Here is a 23,184-nt window from a genome sequence, read left to right as displayed (position 1 = left end):
ATCTGAGTAAATGATTTTCCTTTTTGGGTGAACTAAAAAGTATTACAATGACTTTGTAAGAAAGTTGCACTGTGTGGTTAAACGCTATAATCTACCACACACACACACACACACACACACACACAAAAATATTTTCAAGGCCACCCAGTTTTATTCATCAACTATAACCTGATTTTATTGTATGGATTATGTGACTTATCAAAGTGCTGAATGAACTGCAAACACAGTATATCAATACATCAAATGGAGTCATTAATCAATGAAAACTGAGGTAATGTTCAAATTAATATTATTTCTAGGATTGTAAAATATAATATTCTCAGTTATTATGATCTATCGATTTAATCAAAACCAAACAAGCAAAGTGAAATCACTGTCTGGACATCAACAGAAAAAAGTACATTAAGTCACAATAAAACACAAAAAGAAAAGTAAATGTGACTGGCTCTTGAGACACCAGCTACTCTGTTTTATAAAAAAAGAGAGATCAATCAAACAATTTTCATAAAAACCCATTGGAAAGAAACAAACATTCGAAGCAAGAATGCACATGGAGTACTAAAATTAAGATATTGACATTTCCTAACTGTATCTGTGACAGTTTGTTCGACAAACTGCTTCATCTGGATGAGACCGCTGAAGTCCCAGAGATTGAACAAGATCCTGTATGAAGTCAAAACAAAAACAGGCCCAAAAAGATAAAAGCCCAAACCACCATTAGACGACTGAAGAGAAAAGATGCCTTTTAATGTCTCTGGTTCGTATAAATGTCTCAGTCCTGAGGGCTTTGAAAAGGCAATGCAGATCTCCGTTCAGTCCTCTGTGCTCAGCAGAAGCTGTTTGTTTTCAGTGAGGTCCAGACAGCCCTCAGAAGGAATGTACTTATACAGCTGTGCTCTTGGTGCCAATGTACGGTCGCGCAAACTCCACAAAATCGTCAATAAGTACTGGCCATGCTCCTAAACGGAGAATAGAAAAAAGTCAGAGGTGTGAATGCAAACTTCATTTTAAAATCTACTCACAAAATTAAAACAATTTTAAGTAACAAATAATCACATCCAAAATATAAACTTTTTTGTACAAAATATGTTTACTGTGTACATAAAGATAAATAATACATGCATGCATGTGTGTGTGTTATATAAATAATATATAAACTGTAATTTACAGAAATATAAATATATAGGTGTAAATATTTTCTAAATATATACTGTGTGTGTGTCATATCTCTCACACACACATTGTATGCACAAATTATATTCACAAAAATGTATTTTGGGTGTGATTAATTATTTCCCAGCTTTATATCTGTGTGTGTTTACTTTTCACTAAAGACTGAAAACATTTGGGTTTGACATCAAAAGATGGAAATCAGACAAGAGATTTTATGTCCAGGTGTTTACATCTGGATCTAGCACCCTTTGTTTGAACCCACCCATTTTTTATTCAAGTCTTGGAACATGTTACTGACAGGATACACCTGGGTAATAAAATAAATCACAATGATCATTCCATCAATGATTACCACCAAATGTCTACGCTCATGTTTCAGATTTGGGTTTTTGTGCATTTAAAGTTAAGGGCTTAAACCAACATGAAAACCAGAGAAAAAGAGACCTAGAGAAGAAGGAAAATCAACCAGAGCCATTGCACACGTATTGGCTATAACCATTTCAAACATATAGAATGTCCTGAAGAAGAAGTACTAACATCAAACAGATAGACCAAAATAAAAAAAACTGCAGTTGACGACGGAAACATTGCAAAAGCGGTCAGGAAAGAGCCTAAAACAATTGTGAGTGAGATCAGCAACAACCTCCAAAGGGTAGGAGTGAAGGTATCGAAGTATTCATGATCACAAGAACGGAGGCTACACCAGAAGATGCAAACCACTCATTAGCAAGAAGAACAAAGGCCAGGCTGGAATTTGCCAAAAAAGTACAGAAATGAGCCACAAAACATCTGGGACAAAGTTATACCAAAGTGACGGAAAGTTTGATAAAGAATTAATCTGCGCATAATTACACATATATTATAAGCTCATCTGTGAAACACAGTGGAGGCATCATGGCTTGAGCTTGCATGGCTTCTTCTGGGACGAGCTCATTAATCTTTATTGATGACGTAACATGACGGCAGCAGCTAAATGAACTCAGAAGTCTACAGAAACATTTTGTCTGCCAGTTTAAAGAAAGAAGCAACCAAACTTCATCTCCAGACTTAAACCCTATAGAGCATACCTTTTACCTGCTAAAGAGGAGACTGAAGGGGGTAGTCCCCAAAAAACAAACTGCAAGAGGCTGTGCTGAAAGCCTGGAAAAAGATCCCAAAAGAAGGTGTTTGGTGATGCCAGTGGATCACAGGCTTGATGCAGTTATTCAAAGCAAAGGATTTGCCACTAAATATTAAGTCTTACTCACTTTATCTGCTCCAGTACTTTTGCTCACGTGAAAGACGGATGGGTTTAAACAAAAGGTGATATCTAAGTTGTGCATCAAATCCAGAGGTAATAAAAGCTGACACGGATGAACATCAGACAAGCAATGTACATTTTTTGATGTTAAACCCCAAATGTTTTCAGTGTACAGCAAAAATAAAGGAAAGGAATTGGCCTCATCGTTTCAATACTATTGGAGGGGAAATTCATTTCAAGAGCAGAGATCTATGAAAGTCTGTGGAAGTACTGTAAATCATAGCACGAGCAAATGAGATCTCTGGGGACCTCAAAAAAATGGGAAATACAAGACTATCGTTATTCTTCCCAGGAGTGGTCCACCAACAAAGATCACTCTAAAAGCAAGATGCGTAACCGTCTTTGAGGAGCCCTGGGTAACTTGTAAGGAATTAAAAGCCTTTCTCATGTTGGTTAATGTTTCAAGGAGAAAGCCACTGCTCTCCTAAAAAGAACATTGCTGCCCGCCTGAAGTTTGCTAAATCATGCGCACATGCCAGAGGGTTATGAAGAAAAGAATTTGTTGACACCATTTTTTTGAGACCAAAATAAAACATTCTGTTTTAAGTAGCGTTAGGTTTAGAGAAAAGAACACACTGCATTCCAGCATAAGAACCCATATCTGAAACACTGTGGTAATAGTATCATGGTTTGGACCCGTCTTGGCCAGGGTGGCTTTTCCGTTATTGATGGAACAATGAATTCTGCAAGTTCTAAAGGAAAACATCAGGAGTCTCAAAAGAAAGTGGGCCACGGAACAAGACGGCAATCGCAAGCACACAAGTGTTGTAACCAAGGAATGGTTAATGAAGGAGAAAGTTGGAACGGCAAACAAAGACGAATTAAAAATGAAAGTAGTTCAAACTGACCTTCCTCATCATAGTTTGACATATCATCTGTGATCATCGTGCTGAAATCTAACAAAAGGTTCCATGTGTCTTTGGGAATGGATCGCTTATGATGCTCCTGCAATGCATAAGCAAAAGAAATCAAAAGATTTTTATCCTGTTTTGCAGCGATTAAACATTACTTTTACCAATTACGATCAGAATATGCTACACAACTTTTTGATACATCAGTGATAATTGTTGAAAATCAGAGACAGGCTGTAGGTTTAAGGCAAACAAAGACAGACTCTCACTATGAATCCATCCAAAGACGTTCATTTTTTTGAGGCTGTTTAGGATTTAGGACATTGCTTTAAACCGTCATACATCTTCTTGCAAAAAAGTGCATGTTTCTGTACAAAGTTTGAGGTGTTCAGAACCCTCGGCTGTTTAGTATATGAAGCAGTTATTGTCTTTAACCATATGTATGTTTTATAAATGTGTCCAAAAATTGTGTAGCTTATTCCAGACTTTAGACAACACAATTTATTAATACCCTAATATACATCGGCTCGAACAAAGCTGTGATTTTAGATCTTTTTTTTTAGTTTGGTGATGGCAGTTGAGCATAGACTAAAAAGGTAAAAGTTAAATCTATACATAACTTAAAGCCATAAACAGAACAATACTCACCAATAAAAATTTGTTCCATAGATCTAGAAATTTAAAACGCCCAGCCAATATTAAATTCCAGTATGCAATTGCCATTTCTAGGTCTAGAGAAAAACAAAACAAAACAATAAAACTGAAAAAACACTAGTTAACTATAAATAAAAATGAAAGGAACAAATGAAGATGAACCCAACACATGCCTAGGCCCTTTTGTCCTGGATTCTTAGCAAAGTTGAATGTGAACTGATAGAAGTCTTTAAATTTCCCTTGGTCCTTCAACTCTTGCTCCATCCTTGGTAGCTGTGCTTTGAGTTTCTCTATACTGTCACACCTTGACAAAACAAAGGCAAAGATTAGCATTTCAGCACGTAAGACATTGGATGAGGGAAAAAGACAACTCGGAGAGCTCAAATGTGACAAAAAATAATAATGATAAAAAAAATTACCCTTGCTCAGCCATTCCCTCCATGAATTCTTGTTTGGAGAACTCGCATTGCGTTGCGGCCCGAAACTTCCAAGCTATTAGCAGAACACTTACACTGGCTGGATCAAGACCCAAATCATCACAGAACTGCTGGATTCCATCTATACCGATCTTGTTATCATCTTGAGGGTCTGTAAAACCAATACACCGCAAGACATCTACTCGTTTCTTACAGAAAATTACACAAAGCATGGTTTAGTGTGTTTGTCGTTTCATAACACAAAAAATGCTATTTTCAAGTAATGATATGCCGATCGATCCTTACCTCTGTACCGATTGTAAAGCTGTTCTAACTTCTTCCGGTCTAGTGTTCCCTTTAGATTCTGTATGTAGACGTCGGGATTTTGGAAAAAGTTGTCTGTGGCAACATCTAGTTTCCAATCATTCTGAGACAAACAATTCAATGCTGTTTTCTCATTTGACTGGGTAAAGATCATGAACTGGCGAACTTTATCCTTCTGAGAGGATTTCAGCTTGTTCTGTAAAAGGCAAAAAGCATAAACTCACATTCACTTAGATATATTGCATACGAACAGTTACTAGTACAGCTACATATTGCTGCATATATACCTAGTCTGTAAAAATCAGTATCTCAACGGCATATTGACACCAATTGGTTTATCTTTCCCTGTAATTTTATATTCAATGACAAGTATAAGAAATCATTTACTAGCAAGCATGAACGTAACTAATATAACACGAAGACTTCATACATAACGTACGCCTATCTGCTGAACTGCTTTTCAGCAGCCTTTCACACTGTTTGCATAAGGTTCTGTAAACGACAAACAAACAAACAATCCTTTACAGTGGCCAATTAATCCGGCTTCTCATTTGCAAAATATACTTGACAGCCTTGCTGTCCAACAGCTCTGACCTCGCTAGCTTCAAAGCTACCTGCTCTCTATAGCTGTCTAACAATTAATTCATCAATAAACCCACTCTCCTTTTACACAGATTTACAGGAACGTCGTCGCTAAAACCACATAACATGTAAGCGGGATTCGTCGTAACGCTTTATGGGTATTTCGTGACTGTAACGCACATTAGTAAAAGAATTGTTGTGTTTTTTTCACATTTACCATGTTTGTGATTTCCAGACTCCCTCTTCCGCTATCCCTCTCTGCCCTGCACCTACTTCCGCTCATGCGCAGTGACATTTGTACCGCAGTCAACTATTCGCCAGACACTGTTGATGTTCATAAACTGAATACTATTTTATATTATTACTTCATGTATCTGTTCGTAAGGTTTAACGTCTATAATCTCTCTCAGTTCAAAACAATGTTGCCAAAGCAATACACAGGATGCTGTTAAATAAATAATGAAATGAATAAACACACATGCATTTGCATCTTGAATAAAGAGCAACTGAAAATGGGAAAAAGGGATCAACCTCTGTCCCTCATTTGATGGCAGTAGGACTGGTGTTTATCCTTTTCTTTAAACAAGATTTTCTTTAAGTTGCTTGGTTGCCGGAATTCAGGTGACAGAGGTATCTGTATGAAATAGGCATCTCTAATGTTTTTATATTTGCTGCAGCGTGTGAGGATGGCTCTGTCATCCTCGGGTTTTTCAAGCTTTCCCTGATTATAGTCTTTAATACCGCTCAGATTTGGTGCCAATTTATAATCTGATTTTGTTCTGTGGAAGTATGGCAACTGAGTAACTTTTTGCAGCCAATCATGAATGCATTCTTTTAGTGTGTTTTTTTCCCCCCCTCCTTCTTCTGTTTCTTTCATTTTTAAATGCCTAAAGCAAATTATTCAATCGAGTTGATGTTCTTTCCGCTAAATAGTGCATGGGGTCACTCTCTAGGTGTCCCTTCCCCCAAATCTGTCCAGTTCTGCCCTGTAGCCAAGACTTGGGGCATGAACTCAAGGTGGAAAATTACTCATAATTCATAGCTCAGTTTAAATTTGGAGCCATAGAGTAGAATGGGTTTCATAATGCTATCAAAGATTTTCAGTCACAGTTTAACGGGTGAGTTCAATTTATAGGCCTACTGTAAAAACTGCGTGCCTTATCCATCAGATGCTTTATTGCAGTATTGAACTGTCCAGATGCTGATATTGTCAGACACAAATAATTATAACAGGTGGCATAATTAAAAACTGTTCCCCCTATCGTAAACTCATATTTTTTTTGTGAGCAATATGAGGCTTTTTCTGAAAGATCGTGATTTTAGAAGTCTCCTTGTTTATTGTTGTACAGGAGAAATTTTACTTACTATATATAAATAATGAGAGAGAATTCTCTTGTCCTAGTCAATAGGTCTCAAACTCAAATCCTGGAGGGCTTTGCACAGTTTAGCTCCAACCCTAATTAAACACACCTGATCCAGCTAATCAAGGTCTTTAGGATCACTAAGAACATCCAAGTTGGGTGTGATTTAGAGTTGGAGCTAAACTGTGCAGAGCTGTGACCCTCCAGGAATTGAGTTTGAGACCAATGGACTAGGACAAGAGAATTCTCTCTCATTATTTATATATGGAAATTAGTTTGAAACTGAGATTTCCAATGGTATATAATATGAATTAATACAATGATAAAAATCAAAGTCAGTATGAATTGATTAATGCTTTTTTTACTCTGCAATATTTAAATAACTATATTATGCATTAACATTTTAATTATTGGCCATGTAACAGTCATTAACTTTCTCTGCAGCGTTTCATACAGTTGAAGTGACTGGTGACTGAAACTGTGCAAGTCACTTAAAAGCCACTTTTGTGTTACATGGTGAAAGAAAACCATCCATTTTTAGAAAAACGCGAGGCTGAATAAATTAAAACTTATATTTTCAGGCGAACTGTCACTTTAAGTCAGTCCCATTTTAAGGCCAGAACTGTGGAGACCCCGTAGCGACTCCACTACTCCCTATCAATGGTGCAATATCCTTGCGCTTCTCCATATAGTCCCTCGCAAACTTCGACATAACAAAGACAAACACTGCTAAAATTAGTGCGTACTTAGCTCGCATTAAATAGCTTCTCGCAATCGATAAAACGCCAATCGCGCGTAGCTGCTTTAGCGCTCATACAGTTTTACTCTAAATGCACAAAAAGAAGTTCCGGTTAGATAAAATCGCCAGAGATTCACATGTTCTTCCTTTCCGAGTGAATGCCGAAGTCGCGAACGGACCATGTCTAGCGGTTCTGCTGATTACAACAGGTAAAATGTTTATGTCACGTAACCTTCATTCACTTTATGTCAAATGTTGTCCTTTAACGTGCATCTTGTTGAACTAGAGAAGCATTAGGCTAATTATAACGCTGGTGCATGGATTTTGACATGGCGCTTGTGATATTAAGCAGGCCGCGTAGCTAACTAGAGTCTCTTAGCGTCGCATGCTTACATGTGTGTTCTCACGTACTAGGCGCTCGTGTTCCTCTATGATTTAAAACGTCAATTTCAACTATTTTGTTTGTAAGTGCAGTGATTTAAGTATCGAAACGATTACTATTAAATAGGCTTCACGCCCACCCTGAAATCTAACTCGTGGCCTCCATGCTTGAGGCCGTGCATTCACACCGCGTTCTCTCCCTCTGTCTTTTTTTTTATGTTGTACTTGTTTCATAAAGCCGTAGTTGTTCATGTTTAACAGTAGAATTTATTTATTTTATGAGAAGAGAAGATTTTTATCATGTGAAATAACTATGGGTAGTAGAAACAGCTTTTAGCACATCAAACGCGACGAAGTGTTTCTACTGTAAATAAGTCTGACCAAATTTGGGCGTAGGCTTTAAGGTAGACCATGACTAAGTCATTTTCACGGAATACAAGCCTTTATTCTCTAAAGTGTGTATTTACAGCTTTGTTAACGGTCGTCCACGTGGCGGCTTTGGAATGTGTACTCGCTTGCACGCGCGTTTTCTGACCGTTCGTGTTCTGTAATGCTTTGTTGTTAAAATTGCTTGTACTGAAAGTGTTCCCTTTTTTCTCTCTTCCCTTTTTTTAAGCTCAAGAGATCGAGACCATGGGGGGCCTGAAGGGATGGAGCCTGATGGTGTCATCGAGGTTTGTGTCTTAAAGTCCTGAGGGGTCCTGATTTAGTGGTTCTAATGAATATCTTTGTTTTGGTCTATCTTTACTGTGTCACATTTTGTGGGCAAAAACAATAGTCAGTGAAGCATGCATCACAGCTCACTTTTAAACCTACTTGGTCTGGGAGCACGATAAATTTGAATGCAGGCACAATCTCTGTGAATGCTGTAAAGCACTCTGGATTTTGACTAGCAAGCATTTGTCATTTATTTTTTTGCATCGTGCCGTCTGAATTGTGGTAGTTAAGTTGTTTCCTAGTTGGAAATTAGACATGAGTGCTATTACTTTTGTGCTTGGAAAAATTTGCCTTTTCCAAATTGGGAGGACTATAGGGGCAAAGACTTATCTAGAAACAAGTAACTTCTGATTAACGATATCGCACAATTTAACATCAACTTTTCGATACAATTGAAACTTCGTAATTATCGGTGCCAATATCGCAAACTAATTATAGCCTCGTCTTTAGGGAGCTCAACTTTTGTTTCCTTAAACCAAGTAAACAGTCGGTGATTAGATCAATGCTCCGTTGACCTTTTTCGCCCCACAACATCAGTCACTTCTCTTGTTTTATAGCAGTTTATGCATGTATAAATAACCATTGGATATGCTGCGTTTCAGTAAACTCTCCAGATAACCTGGCAACAGCATGGGTTGTCAGTAATACGGTTCAGTTAATTGTTTCATATTGAGAATCTGTTGGATATTCATTAAAATATCTTCAGAGAGTTTCAGCTTTAACGAGTTTTTACCTCAGGAAATGAGCAAAAATGAACCAACCAGTTGCATAAAATCAGCCTTTGTTAGCCTATGTCTTAAGACTCCTTCCTCCTTGTCTAGCAGCTAGTGGGTAAGACTGGTTCTTACTTTTCAGATTCAAATTAGACCAATTTACATTGAAATAATAACCAGCCTTTTCTAAAGTCATTGAAATGACTAATTTGTCTACTTTTAGTACTTTATGAAACTGGTGTCTTATGACTTGTTCGTTCCGGGTATAAGCACTTAAAAGCAGTGTGTGCCCAATTATGAATTCAGAAGTAGGACGTTTGAGAACATGTGAAGGCAGCAAATGCCCTGTTTGTTACCATTTAAAACTCGACCAATTATGACACCCCACTATAGGATGAATGACCTTACTGAAAATCCCAACTGTAATTACATTGCTTGGGTATCATTCAGGGTTCGCTATTTACACAAATTTCCTCCAGACAGGTTGGCCGTTTGCGTTATAAATGCATGTTTCATTCATATGGGATGCCAGAGGGTGCCCTCACATGGTCATATCCAGAGAAGTAGCTAACGGGGCTATAGCTGTAGCCGAGTAAACAGACTATTTAAAGTTTTGAATAAAACGGTTTGAATAACTGATGAACGATCAGTGTTTAGGATCTCTAATGTGACCGAAATGGACAATAGAGTACCCAGCTCTCATGCTTCTGATGTGTACTCGCAGTTTGACGTGTTTTTTGAAGGCAACGTCCCATCAACTTACAGTAAGGATATTGTCTGTACTTGTTGAGCCGAGTTTAAGTGAACTTGTATTATTTTTACAGAGCAACTGGAACGAGATTACGGACAACTTTGATGACATGAACCTGAAGGAAACTCTCCTTCGAGGAATTTACGCTTATGGTTTTGAGAAACCCTCGGCAATCCAGCAGAGAGCTATAATCCCTTGCATAAAAGGTACCAAAAATTGTTACATTTTAATATTTGCTTGACATGCTTTTTCAATAAACAAGGTTTGTATGCAATTTGCTAATGTGCTCCGTTAAATTCTAGCGTGAATCACTGCCTTTTAAACCGATGGCGTGTTATACAGGAGTCTGAATTGCTCTTATTTGTCCATAGGGTATGATGTTATCGCTCAGGCGCAGTCAGGCACTGGTAAAACTGCCACGTTTGCCATTTCCATCCTGCAGCAGTTGGAGATTGAGCAGAAAGAGACTCAGGCTCTGGTCCTGGCACCAACCCGAGAGCTCGCTCAGCAGGTATGCTGTACCTGAGGTCACCATAAACTTAGTGTCTCAGACCAAGGCGGCATATTCTGGCAGTAGCCCGATTCAAGGTACTCTTTTGCTGTTCTTCCTGCTCCAGTCATTAAATGTGGATGTCATTTTAATTTGTTTAATTTTTTTTTTTGGCAGGAAGTAGTTAGCTAGTGCTTCAGCCAGAATAATTTAGAGTACAGAAGTGTTTACTGTAAGTGGTTGGACATTAGATTTTAGTTGACTGTTGGTTAGACTGCCAGCTGTATTCCATGTGGTGATTGTAGCAAAATGGTGCTTTGTTTTAATATACTGTTTTTGGGATTGTCTTATAGCGATGACCTTTTTAACTGGTCATACCGGTCCAATATTTGGCTTGGTGCACAGTGGCTATTAAATGTCAATACTTGAGGAAATACATTTTATTTTATGTTTTTCTCTCCCCTTACTGTCTGCTCCCTAGATTCAGAAGGTTATCCTGGCCTTGGGTGATTACATGGGCGCTTCTTGCCATGCCTGCATTGGAGGCACCAACGTGCGGAACGAAATGCAAAAGCTCCAGGCGGAGGCTCCACACATCGTTGTTGGCACGCCAGGCCGAGTCTTTGACATGCTGAACAGGAGATACCTGTGTAAGCAATGAATGCAAATAAATTAGACTATAAAACAGGCATGCCCAGTTGGGATGCAGTATGACGTGATGGTATCATCTTTCGGGACTGACCTGTAATGGAGAAGTTTACAACTTAACTGATCATACATTTGAACACAGTATTGTAACTGTTTAGTAAAGGTTTGAATTAAGCCTTTTTTTTTTTATTATTATTATTACAGCTCCCAAATGGATCAAGATGTTTGTCCTTGATGAGGCTGATGAAATGCTGAGTCGTGGATTCAAGGATCAAATCTATGAGATTTTCCAGAAGTTAAGCACAAACATCCAAGTAAGTCAGCGTGTGGTACCGGACTTTCAATGGAGGGGTCTTCTGCTCAAAAGAACTCTGCTAAAATTGCAGATTCTAGGTTCTCCTGGTTTATGCAATAATGCTAGCAGAGTATCATGTGGAAGAAGAGCAGTAGCCCTGCACCGGAAATGAAACGGAGTCGGACCTCTTTCTTAATGTCCAGTGGCTTATGTTTCAAGGTCTAGAGCAACATTTATATTTTCAAGTGGAGAAATCTTGGATGCCATTAAGTTTTCAAAACAAACCCCCCAATATGTTCTTGCTTTTATTAATGGAGAACCTTGTATGAAATCATGCTGAAGGACACAAGCATCACTCGTTGCCCAGACTTTGAGTTCTTGTAGCTCCTCTTTACTGTTATTAAATGTTGAATCCTTAACTAGTGTTTTCAGAATTTGAATTTTGTTCGTGGTCTGACTGAGTCTTTTGTCGCCAGGTTGTGCTGCTTTCGGCCACCATGCCTGCCGATGTGCTGGAGGTGACCACCAAGTTCATGCGAGAACCTGTTCGCATCCTGGTGAAAAAGGAGGAGCTGACTCTGGAGGGTATTAAACAGTTTTACATCAATGTAGAACGAGAGGTGAGGACCTGGTTGCCTCTTTATAATGCCTCATGTCCCTTCTTTTAAAAGCGCCGTGCTAAAATCACCAGCTCCAGACCTTCTGGTCTTGCTCTGGTGTTAATGCTAGTACTGGTTAACTTTAAAGAAGGAAGAGCAAAAGCACACATTCGGAAATGAGTCTAGGACGGACCTCTTTCTTAATGTCCGGTGTCCAAAGTCTCGAGATTTTGTGCCATACATATCTTAGATGTTGCGGTAGGATGACACCTTGTGGTGGTTCTGTGCTAATGTATAACTTGTGCTGTAGGAATGGAAGTTGGACACGCTGTGTGACCTCTACGAGACTCTTACAATCACCCAGGCCGTTATCTTCTTGAACACAAGAAGAAAGGTTGACTGGCTGACTGAGAAGATGCATGCCAGAGATTTCACTGTGTCTGCTCTGGTAATTTAATGTACTTATGTTAATGGATGAAACGATGCTTTAGTAGTTAATGTTAGGCCAGGTATCTACGAGACTGATTGCACAGTTTATGCTGGATAAAGTATGAAATGATGGTATACCATCTTTCGGGACTGACCTCTCATGGAGAGATTTGTTTCTAAACATAACTGATCGTACTTGTCCAGTTTCTAAAACAGTGTGGTGTTTACAATGACTTTCATTGGTTAAAGCAGTCTTTCTTTTGTTTTTGTTAGCATGGAGACATGGATCAGAAGGAACGAGACATAATTATGAGAGAGTTCAGGTCTGGCTCTAGCAGAGTGCTCATAACCACAGATTTACTGGTGAGTAGAGCTTCGGTTTTCTGAAAAAGGGGGGGTTATCATGCATTACTTACCCAGATATCCCTGTTCCTTAGGCTCGTGGGATTGATGTGCAACAAGTTTCACTTGTCATCAACTATGACTTGCCAACAAATCGGGAGAACTATATCCATAGGTGAATGAAATGTTCAAATGTTAACTGTATTTTTATTTTTTTTAATGCTGTCTGTGCTTAAGTTGTAACCTTGTCTTCGCTATTGTCATTTCTCAGGATTGGCCGTGGAGGTCGATTTGGCAGAAAAGGTGTAGCCATCAACTTCGTTACTGAAGAAGACAAAAGGATTCTTCGAGACATCGAGACGTTTTACAATACAACAGTTGAGGAGATGCCCATGAATGTCGCCGACCTGATTTAAACTTTGGAGCTTTTAATGCAGGGATAGCCGTTGAATGATCACTTCCATTTGCGCTTATTTTATTGGAAGAAAAAAAAACCTACTCTCCTCAATGCTGGCAGCGGATCCGACTTACGAATTCGATACGTGACGTTGACTCTCTGTGTGGACGGTTGTAGACTCCAACCATATCAGTATTTACTGGTGGTGGCGTTTACAAAACATGGGTTCTTTACATGTATTCTTTTTCAGGTATTTTTTCCCTAGTATGTTCAAAATGTACGTGTTAGATGTTCTTCATCGTTTAGTAATTTACTTGTGGACTAAAAGATACAAGTGCTGCATTAAGTCTGCCAATTATGTTATGCTAACATATGTGTGCAGTTTAACTTGGGTTCACTTTACCTATTTAGTAATATATAAAGGCACTTTTTAGTTTTGTGGAATGTATACTTTAAATGTATATTGTTTTATCAAGTACTTCTTTTTGTGAAGTCCTCTTCAAAGGTGGGTCTTGACACCTTAACTCAATGTTCCATGTAGTGTTTGGCCCATTTGAAAATAAAGAGGATGATTATTCTGTCCATGAATTGTTGTCCAGTGTCATGAGTGGAGAGACTTATGTATACAAGTTTGTTTTTGGGACTCGATAGAAGTTGAACTCCCAGTCTTGTCTGAAGAATGTGGACACATTTGCCTTTCACTGACCCTTCTCAAGATGTTGGGTGGAACAAATTAATGTTTCTGGGAAGACTTGCCACAAGAGATTTGTTCCTATTTTGGGGTGATGGGACTGTTACGGTCACCATGCTCTGTAGTCTTGAGGTTGGAGCTTTCGATCATTTCCAGTCAAGTTTTCCCACAGTCACTTTCTCAGCTTTAAGATTTCTTCACTGGAGTTAAGGAGCCTTGCCAAACTACATAGAGCAGATGATTTAATTTTGTTGCACCAAACTGGGTGCTAACAAGTGAAGTGATAAAGATGATATCTGGAACACTGAATGTGAAAACCTAATCAAACTTGTGCCAGTCACAATTTATTTTCAGCCAGTGGATAAACCCATTGGGTTTTTGTAGGATTTGTGAGAAAACCAGGGGCTGTTAAGTGGGGAAAAAAAAGTTTTCAGTTTCAAAATGGGAGGTTTGTCAAGCTCAAGAAAGGGTAAGTCAAGCCTGTTTCTGAAAGAGGTGTTTTACTGAGTTACCGCAGTAATTTACTCTGTGACCTGGTCGGGAGCAGGTTTTCTTTGCTTAATGCTTAGTTTCTTTAGATCTCCTTCCTCATTTTACAGCTTATGTTTAAATATCTAAATATTAAGATGCATTTTTTTATAGATGGAAAAATGGGTTAATTTTGTCTTTTTTTTATTTTCCTGGGGGATTTTTTTGGGTGTAAAATTTTTTGGCCATGAGAAAAATAATCTCCGTGTCAAAAGTGATTGGAAAACACACATTATTTTTCTTTCCCTCACTGGCACAAGACTAATTAGGTTACCTTGTGTTATTTTTTTTAGAGATTTTTTTTTTGTTGCCATTTTCACATGCATTCTTATTTGAGTGGTACCATTTTAAATGGCAGATTTATTTAAAACTTCGAAGATGCAGAGATTTTAAGGACTGTTTACAAAACCGTACATCAGCATTATAGCATTCGGTTTAAATAAAGCTAAACTGATGAATAACGTTCACTTGATACCATCTTGCTGCAACCTTTATTTTGTATTATAAGATTCCAGTACTTGACCATCTCCATCTCTCATTGGTGAGGCAGATTCTTCCTCTCTTGGGTGCCTTTGCCTTCTTAATCTGTCGATTGAGTAAAATAAGAAATGTAACGGGTTGAATTAGAGAATATTTAATTATGTGAAAAAAGCGTTAGACTAGGGACAAAACAACAGTGCATTGAAACAGATAGGGATATTTTATGTCAAACGTTTGTAAAGTAATTTTTCCTACACCTATGAACTTTTAATGCTTACGCGTTTCAAACAACGAAAAGCTTTATTAAGAATTAAAGTTACGCACTGACTGAGCTGTTGCTGTGGTGAATCCCGGCGCTCCGTGGATCATGGCTTTTCATAGTCGTGGTGCACGTGCTAAACTCTGAGCTGAATGAACTACACAATTCAGCGGTTATGAAACCGAAAAGTTTTTAATATTAAGTCAACTCGAGATCAAGTTTAAACTCAGAGATGGTTGAACTTCCTTATTGCAACAGGCCCCAGGGCTACATTTTACAAGAGCACTCTTGGCTAAGGTCGCAAGTTCCCTTGAACTGTAAATCTTACAACCATTGTTGGTTCTGGAAATGCACCTCAGGGCGATCAACCTCCAGTTTGACTTACAAAAATATCACCACAGCACTTTATTAGAAGAGGGTGTCTGCGTACTGTTGGCCAGGTCATGTATATGTGGGTGAACAATTTACCGCGCAATAATCAGATTGGCCTTTCTTCAGAAAGCCTTTTTTACCTTTAGCAAAGTTTGTACCTTCAAACGTCTCCTCTTGGGCACATTTGAAATGCAAATCTTCCCATTTTCGTGTGTGGCTACAGAGGACACATCCTAAGCCTTAAAGTGTCCAGTAAAGCAAAACTAGTCCACTAGAAGAGCAAAAACCTCCTTCCAATCAAACACCAAATCATGTTTGCAATCAAACTCCATTAATAATGTTTTTTTTGTTGTTTTTCTTAAATATATACATTGATGTTTACATTGATTACCATTAACTGTGCTTATTGTGTTTAGGAATCTATTCAGAAATAATTTTATACCAGTTCAGTAAGGTGTACGTATGTCAAAAACAGGCTAAGCATAGTCAAATGAATAAAAAAAACTATTATTCTAGATAGGAAATTATTTAATCTGCTTCTATAAAAGGAACAATTTTCGCTATTCAGAAAATTGTTAAAAGAGACTGGTGTTGACCTTCAGAGTGTAAGGCGTGGTATGATAGAAGAAAGTTTTACATTACTCATCCTTGTCTCAATTTCCATTTCCAATCAGATATGGATTGGACTGGCCATGCAGTTATGCGAGAGCTTTTCACTGCGGCACTGCGCCTGAAGCACTGGGATAGGCTCCGGTATCCCCGTGAATGTAAACACAGTAAGTGGTTTGAAAAATGGATGCATTTAATTTTTTATTTCTCTGAACACACCACTAAATTCCTTACAGAACCCTTATCTAACCTACTTGTGAAAAATGTTACTCTAGTAATCCGAGAGTTCTTTTCAATTTTAATAACTGTCATATTCAAAAAAAGCTGCCTTACATGGGTAAGAGTTTGAGAGGAAAGGTACACACAGGAGCCTCACTTTCGTGACAGTGCAGTAGAGCCTCCATATCAGTCCTGAAGGTATCTGACCAACTTCGGCTTCTGTTACACGCTTCCACATCTCCCGAATGTCTCCGACGTGTCCATGAGAAGTCATCATCTGGTTGTAAATACAAGGGTGGTTAGGAGCTTTTCCCTCTCCTGAAAAGAACGCATGGTCCTTGGGAGCGATATCTAGCACTTTGGCGCAGATCCCGAGGAAGACGTCATCAATGTGAAAGGAAGTGTTTATGGTGAGCGCAGCTTGATAGATTTTGGTAGCGGCATCTCTGGAGAGAACATACCCAGATCCAGGGGTGTAATCCGGGTAAGACAACCACGGGTATAAGTCTTGGGACACGTAGTATTTGCTCTCTTTGTCTCGAACGGGAGGTGAACCGCGGTGCACCCTTCCTATCCAAAGGTTTTTGAGATTACTACGGCCGATCCCTTGCAAGAAGTGAATTAAGTTGGGAATATGAATGAAGACGTCGTCATCTGCAGACATGAGGAACTGGGCACGGTGGCAGTAGGTTTCTTTCCAGCCAAGCTGCAAAAGTAGCTTCAGAGTAAGATTGTGGAAGGTGTCCATGAAGTCCTGCTGGATGAGGTCGTGATATCTTTGGTCCTCAACCAGCAGTTTCATATTAAGTAGTCTTCTTTGCTCTGGTTCAGGATGGAGGCCAAGAGCGAACAATACCTTTACAGTAACACCCAGCATTCTTTCAACGTACGCCTCGTTTCCCCAAGTAGCACGAATGGCTTTTCTTCTCTCAAAGTTCTCTGAGGAGCTTTTCACAAAGAGCAGGAGCAGAATGTCCTTTTCACCACACTTCCCCTCGTTTTTTATTAGGTATTTGCGATTGTTGTACTTGAAAGCATCTTCGGGGTTGACTCTAAAGCTTGCGTTAATGAATGTGAAGTTATTGAGAAGGTAGCGGTAGGAGAACGACATTACGTGGGTTACAATGTTATTGTCAATCTGTTCCCAGTACGCCATGAGCATTAAGCTACTAAAGCATATTATTATTAGCCGTAGTTGGTATTTTTTGAATCTAGGCATTTTGAAAAATATCATGGCTCCTCTGAACTTTTGCTCCTGTTGCTCTTGGTGAGATTCCTGGTTTCATTTAGAGTGTTGGCCAAATCTTTGCTCCAATATGAGAAACAGGAAGCAGTCTGGTACTGTGGTAGTTCAGCTGCCATTCATGTTGAAGACTTGGTCAAGACACCACTGAGGTGCTTTCGCTGTTATTGTTAGTCTGAAATACAAACGTACATAACTTCAATGGACTTTGTTCAAGAATTATCAGCGAGATAACATGAGAAAATAATTTACATTAGTCATTTAAAGGGAACAGACATTCTGTCTCATTTACTCACCCTTATGCTGACATAACTGTTACCTTTTGGTGAACTGAATTATCTTAACCTACGTTCTCCATTTATAACCCTCACAGACATGCCTTCGCCAAAAAAAATCCAAATTTCATAAACAGAGTGTCTATTTACAATAAGTGCAAATAGATGAGTAAAAAACGGATGAATGTATCCAAGTTGGTCAGAGGCTATTTACACTAACTCTACTAACCAGTTTGTGTGCTTGTCTAGTCAACAGAAGACGGTAAACAGTCATGGTGCGGATGGTTAAACCCGCGTACCCATTTTGATGCAGTCGGCTTCAAATTCAAAAGCAAATTCGATTCAAATCAGCAAACTTGTTTTCTCCCTTTTCAACTTTCAAGAAATATATTTTCAATAAAAATGTCAAAATTACAAATTTACTTTCATTACTGCATACTGTTTTATAATGTACTACAGTACTAAGGTGCAGATAATTGTCACTATTTGCAGTTAGTAGTATCCACCTTTAGTGAATTCTATGAGTATAGCTTGAGTATAGTCTCATCTGCATCCAGATATTTTTTAGCTGTACAAAACTGTTTTGCTGCATGATGTTAAAAATGGCTGTGTCTTGTTGTATTTTAAGCACGTAGTGCAGTTTATAGTGCAAACAGCTTTACAATTTATTCTGCTTGTTATTTACCTATAGAGTCTAATGAACTGGAAGCCTCACCCATAGGCTTACTTCCGCATTGAGGAAAACGGTGGATAAAAAGAAATCCCATTTTAACATGGTGTAAATAGAATCTATAGCTATTTATTTGCACTTAGTTTAAATAGCACATCACAAAAAAAAAATGCTGCTATTTTCACATAGTGTAAATAGCATGCGTCGCCATTGGCGGTTTCTGCAAATCGCATCTGTCGCTAAAGAAAATATGCTATTTTCCCTTAGTGTAAATAACATTACACCTAGCCGCTGCCTTTAATCGACATTTATTCCTTTACGTTCAAATGCAACACAGACGTGCGACACAAAATACGTGCAACATCCGACACCACTGAAGTACTTTCAGTGGTGTTGGATGCGTTTTATTCAAAGTGAATGGTTAAGCAAGCTTGGCTGGTTATTTCTAATGTGTCTCATTTTGAAACATCCTGTTTTGCATGAATGTAGTCTGACCAACTGTGAAACTAAATATTAAGATAGTAAATCTACTACACCGAAAGGTCATTCTCATGATTCACAATTCAAAACTAATTTTCCAATCTATATATCTATATATGTATATATATTTTGTGGGAAGGACCTTTCAGCTTATTTAATCTATCTGTTGGACACGCAACTTCTTTCCTAAAAGAAAATGCAGCATATCCTCACATCTAAAGGACTGCAATGCAAATGTTATGCAATGCAAATGCAAATTTGAAAAGAAAACAGGCCCGAGGGTCTCGGTTTTCTTTGTTAAAACACTGAAAGGCATCAGGATACTTGACTTGACCGGACGGCAGAGAAACGTCAGAGAGATGAGCTTCCACCAATCACCCGGCAAAGCCTATATAACAGTTGTGTAAATATATATATTTTTAATCACAATAACTTTAATAGTTAATAGCGCTTTTTAGTATTTTCGCACAAGATAATTTAAAACTGCAGACCGCCAAACGTGTTCTAAGTTTTCCTAAAATATTAGGTACGTCTGAAACTCATGAATAAGGAGGAAAAATAGAAAAGCGCTCCTTGAGTAATGCTTTAAATTTCATAGAATGGTTATTAACGCACTTGTAAGTAACTCTGGGACACTCGGTCAGTTTCCATTTTGATTTCAAACACTTTTTAACTTGTGCACCACCATCCACAGCAACAGAATGTTAACACGATACCCTGTCCACTCCATTTAATATAAAAAGCTGGCAAATACACACCCTTTACGCCTTATTCAAGTGCTTGGAACATAAATGCTCAGATTTCAAAACTAAGCCAAATTGGCCACAAAAAGTATCTGGACACTTGCATACTTAAAATGCATTTTATTTGCATATATAAACACGCCAAACCAAGTAGCAACTGCAAACAAATGATGCTGGACGTTTTATCAAAACTAACTTTGCTTGCCTGAGCCTCCGAATTATTATTTTTAAATTGCATTTAACTAAGCGGTGTTACACGATTATCAGTGGATATCTGAAACCAGTTCTTTCCAAGTCCCTTCTATTCTATAACCTCTGTTTCTAGTCAAGTCCATGCAGAGAATTAATTAAGTCCATACAGAATTCATTTTTATTTTAATGAAATAAACGTTTGTGTGTATAAGGGTGAAGTCAGCTTAAATGGGCCACCTTTTGGTAAATGACTCATAATAGCATCAAATAAGCTATGCACGGGATCCAATGATATTCTTTTTTTAAAATGTGTATAAAAGTAGAGTTGGAGTACCACCAAGTACCTTCTTGAGCAACGGCATCGGCCAGCCGAGAGAACAAAACTCTCTGTAATTTCAGCATAAATCATTTTATACATAACAGTAAACTAACACTATTGTCTTTAGTGTGCCACTATAAATGTATTTCATTGAAATAGAAAGTTGAATGAACATTTAATTAAATGCAATCAGAAATGAACTGACTCATTGGTCTCTTTTGTGTGCTTTTTTTAAGTTTTAATAGTTTGTATGGATACATATCTAGGCATGCAAACCCATTTTCAGCTTTAAGTGTAAAAGTGTGTGCAGCCCAGCCATTTCCACCTAAAATCACATTTTCTTCACAAAATGCAAAGTTTCTTTCATAAACTAAACATTTTTATTTGAAAGAGCATGTCAAAACGTGCTGAAAAACCTTTACTTTGCGGCTAGGCTCGCTTATAATCGCCCTTAGTGATGAATGTACTATACCGTGCTCAGTTTCCTCACAAATAAAAATTATCTCTACATGTCAACAAGTGCCGAAGCGACGGTGTCAGATCAGCCATTGTGATTTTCTGTGGAAATTTAAGCAGCTACAACCTTATTTAGCCCATTTTACCTGATAGCTCATTTTAGCTGACTTCGCCCTATAACGTTATTTAACTTTTACGTTTACTTAGCACTCGCAAAATACAGAGTCCTGAATGAGGCTGGACGCTAACAATGTGCCTGAAAGTTAACGCGCCGGCAAAAAAATAAAATAAATAAAAAACGAAAAGGTAATTCTGCAGCACAAAAAGGTCTTACCGTGTAGGTCCACATCTTGTTTTAATTACAGCTCCTAGATAAAGTGGGTCCCCGCGGTCTAAACATTAACTTTCTTCACGAAACCGGTTCGAGACATCCGCGACCAGCATTTCTTTGCTCTGTGGCGAAGCCTGTCCTGTAGAAGTTGAAAAGTGACCCAACCACGAAGTCTGAGGGCATTTGAGTAATGAAGGACACTCCCGTATTTGTTTAAATTCACGTTAAAGGAGACGCTCGTGGAAATGCGTACTTGGCGACCAGACTTCTGAAACAAAAGCGTCATTTAACGTGTCATTTAAACGTAATTTGTTGAACCGAACAGCATAAATGAAACATATATGTAAACTTTTTAATCACATACAGCACTCACAACTTCTTTTTTTAATGTTTGCGCTTTTGGAAATTGATTTTGGCTTTCCCCTAATTAAACTTATTTGCGTTTCAGACTCATTTTGTCATTCAAGTCTTGATTTTCTTAATGTAATTTTTAAGCAAATCGGTCAAGCGTCCGTTTTTTTTTTTTTTTTTTTTTTTTTACTTTAAAGCGTTTAATTTTGACTTTATCATTTTACTTTATTGCTGATGTTCATGAAAGGAATAGTAATAAAAATAAAAAAAAAATAATAAAATAAAAAATTCTGCCATTTGCTCAGCCCCGAGCGGTTCCAAACCTGTATGAATTTATTTGTTCTGATATTTTGAAAAATAATGGACATGATGGTGACCCAAAACAGCCTAGTTACAAACTTTACACACGCACATATATATCAAGTAATTGTTTGCTTGCTTTTTTTTTTTGTTTGGATGCTGCCTTTCCTGTGTTGTTTTGAGAGGTCAAGGACAGTCCACAAAGATAATTATATCAGTTTAATTATATACATTTTTTATTATATCGGGCATAAAGGGGACCTATTATGCCCCTTTTCGCAAGATGCAAAATAAATATCTATTTTTTCCTGGAGTGTGTATGTGAAGTTTTAATTCAAAACAACTTGTAAATAAATATTTTATTTACCATTAAAAACTGGGGAAGCTTCGAAAGCCACGCGAATAAACACTCCCCTATCAGCGCTTGAAGAGTTATCTTCATAAAAAACACATCTTCAAAAGAACGGGAAGGGCAGCATCTCATACTCAGGGCTGTGTTTATGCTAACAGGGCAGAGAGCTTTACAAATGGGCCCCTTCTGTGACATGAACATCTGAATCAGCTCGTTTGGAGATACTGAATGAGATTATATATATATATATATATATATATATATATATATATATATATATATATATATATATATATATATATATATATATATATATATATTTTAACCATCACAGGCTGGTTGTTTTCATACACTGTAGCCAAACAGTTTTCAAGCATCTTATAAAAGTTTTTTAGAATAATAGGTGCCCTTTAATTTATTTTCTAATATATGAAAAATGCATAACGTGCAGGCATATTTTGCTTTTTGTTTTTTATGACAAAATAATATATTTCTACATTACTAATCAAATAAGCGATGTGACACTGATCATGTGAGATTCATACAAACGTTCAGATGTTCTTTTTTTTCCCCCCGACTGGATCATTCTCTAGCTGGAAAACAACCATCAGGTTTTATACAAACGTCATGGTGCTGCTATTAAAAAATAACAAATACTACATTCTAGCATTCATACATTATACAGCGGAATCTATTTGCAATACTACTGATGACAAAGGAGGCACTTTTTCTGCATTCATTAGGAATTCATAAGCACAGACAGGAAACACTATTATCAAAATATATTTTATTCTGGACTTTTCATTTGATCTGACTCAAATCACAACAGTCAAATCAACATCGCAGTGAGTGATTTCTGCTAGAGTGAGCAAAACAGAAGGAACTTAAAAAAAAAAAAAAAAAAGAAAAAAAACCCAACTAGATTAAAGGTTACCTAAAGTGAGAAAAAAAAAAAAAAAAAACACTGAAGTATTTACATGGTCCAAGATGTTTGTTTTGATATGCCCATGTACGTGCCTTCGCTTAGAGCTAAAAACAACGTTAGAATTACAAAAGATTTTGAAAGTACAAAATTTCAAAAGGGCCATGGACACAGCAAGCAGAGTGCTAGGCTTCGAGGACCAAGAGAAGCAAACGCTCGCACGCACACTG

The 23,184-nt window shown here is 37.8% G+C and overlaps 3 protein-coding genes and 4 non-coding genes across 10 annotated transcripts; 5 read left to right on the top strand and 2 right to left on the bottom strand.

Annotated features, from left to right (window-relative positions):
• Nucleotides 1–148: 148 nt before the first annotated feature.
• On the bottom strand, nt 149–5,615 carry dcun1d1 (DCN1, defective in cullin neddylation 1, domain containing 1 (S. cerevisiae)). Of its 2 annotated transcripts, none has more exons than XM_043255821.1 (7): nt 5,518–5,615; nt 4,701–4,914; nt 4,398–4,566; nt 4,152–4,282; nt 3,973–4,055; nt 3,322–3,418; nt 149–959 (listed from the first exon to the last, which is right to left on the bottom strand). In XM_043255821.1, the coding sequence occupies exons 1-7, from the start codon at nt 5,593–5,595 to the stop codon at nt 883–885; spliced, it is 849 nt and encodes a 282-aa protein (XP_043111756.1). In that variant the 5' UTR covers nt 5,596–5,615; the 3' UTR covers nt 149–882. The 2 variants fall into 2 exon arrangements, with proteins under 2 accessions (XP_043111756.1, XP_043111762.1); XM_043255827.1 differs by lacking the exon at nt 5,518–5,615 and adding an exon at nt 5,006–5,493.
• Nucleotides 5,616–7,462: 1,847 nt separating this feature from the next.
• eif4a2 (eukaryotic translation initiation factor 4A) lies at nt 7,463–13,750 on the top strand. Its single transcript, XM_043255789.1, has 11 exons — nt 7,463–7,609; nt 8,398–8,455; nt 10,036–10,168; nt 10,334–10,473; nt 10,934–11,102; nt 11,305–11,414; nt 11,872–12,015; nt 12,305–12,442; nt 12,697–12,786; nt 12,861–12,940; nt 13,037–13,750. The coding sequence occupies exons 1-11, from the start codon at nt 7,581–7,583 to the stop codon at nt 13,179–13,181; spliced, it is 1,236 nt and encodes a 411-aa protein (XP_043111724.1). The 5' UTR covers nt 7,463–7,580; the 3' UTR covers nt 13,182–13,750.
• On the top strand, nt 11,161–11,230 carry LOC122328981. Its single transcript, XR_006247870.1, has one exon. It is a non-coding gene; the product is annotated as a small nucleolar RNA SNORD2 (small nucleolar RNA).
• Nucleotides 11,452–11,630, top strand: LOC122328955. Its single transcript, XR_006247864.1, has one exon. It is a non-coding gene; the product is annotated as a small nucleolar RNA SNORA81 (small nucleolar RNA).
• Nucleotides 12,052–12,237, top strand: LOC122328960. Its single transcript, XR_006247866.1, has one exon. It is a non-coding gene; the product is annotated as a small nucleolar RNA SNORA81 (small nucleolar RNA).
• Nucleotides 12,543–12,619, top strand: LOC122328985. Its single transcript, XR_006247871.1, has one exon. It is a non-coding gene; the product is annotated as a small nucleolar RNA SNORD2 (small nucleolar RNA).
• Nucleotides 13,751–14,856: 1,106 nt separating the features above from the next.
• On the bottom strand, nt 14,857–21,269 carry b3gnt5b (UDP-GlcNAc:betaGal beta-1,3-N-acetylglucosaminyltransferase 5b). 3 transcript variants are annotated; one of them, XM_043255802.1, is made up of 3 exons: nt 21,033–21,269; nt 16,478–17,738; nt 14,857–14,966 (listed from the first exon to the last, which is right to left on the bottom strand). In XM_043255802.1, the coding sequence occupies exons 2-3, from the start codon at nt 17,552–17,554 to the stop codon at nt 14,883–14,885; spliced, it is 1,161 nt and encodes a 386-aa protein (XP_043111737.1). In that variant the 5' UTR covers nt 17,555–17,738; nt 21,033–21,269; the 3' UTR covers nt 14,857–14,882. The 3 variants fall into 3 exon arrangements, with proteins under 3 accessions (XP_043111737.1, XP_043111748.1, XP_043111745.1); XM_043255813.1 differs by having other exon boundaries at nt 16,435–17,738; nt 21,033–21,267; XM_043255810.1 differs by lacking the exon at nt 14,857–14,966 and having other exon boundaries at nt 15,000–17,738; nt 21,033–21,267.
• Nucleotides 21,270–23,184: the final 1,915 nt, after the last annotated feature.

Source organism: Puntigrus tetrazona, chromosome 2, assembly GCF_018831695.1.
Source record: "Puntigrus tetrazona isolate hp1 chromosome 2, ASM1883169v1, whole genome shotgun sequence".
Lineage (NCBI taxonomy): Eukaryota > Metazoa > Chordata > Actinopteri > Cypriniformes > Cyprinidae > Puntigrus > Puntigrus tetrazona.
The sequence above is the reverse complement of the archived record's forward strand: the minus strand, read 5'-3'. Positions and strand labels throughout refer to the sequence as shown.

Coding starts and splice junctions, on each gene's coding strand:
- b3gnt5b (XM_043255802.1), bottom strand. CDS start 17,554: ATGATATTTTTCAAAATGCCTAGATTCAAAAAATACCAACTACGGCTA. Junction 14,967..16,477: donor TCTACTGCACTGTCACGAAA/GTGAGGCTCCTG, acceptor CTCAATCGACAG/ATTAAGAAGGCAAAGGCACC.
- eif4a2 (XM_043255789.1), top strand. CDS start 7,581: ATGTCTAGCGGTTCTGCTGATTACAACAG. Junction 7,610..8,397: donor GGTTCTGCTGATTACAACAG/GTAAAATGTTTA, acceptor CCTTTTTTTAAG/CTCAAGAGATCGAGACCATG. Junction 10,474..10,933: donor CCCGAGAGCTCGCTCAGCAG/GTATGCTGTACC, acceptor TCTGCTCCCTAG/ATTCAGAAGGTTATCCTGGC.
- dcun1d1 (XM_043255821.1), bottom strand. CDS start 5,595: ATGTCACTGCGCATGAGCGGAAGTAGGTGCAGGGCAGAGAGGGATAGC. Junction 4,915..5,517: donor GTCTGGAAATCACAAACATG/GTAAATGTGAAA, acceptor TGCCTTTTACAG/AACAAGCTGAAATCCTCTCA. Junction 4,567..4,700: donor GCTTTACAATCGGTACAGAG/GTAAGGATCGAT, acceptor TTGGTTTTACAG/ACCCTCAAGATGATAACAAG.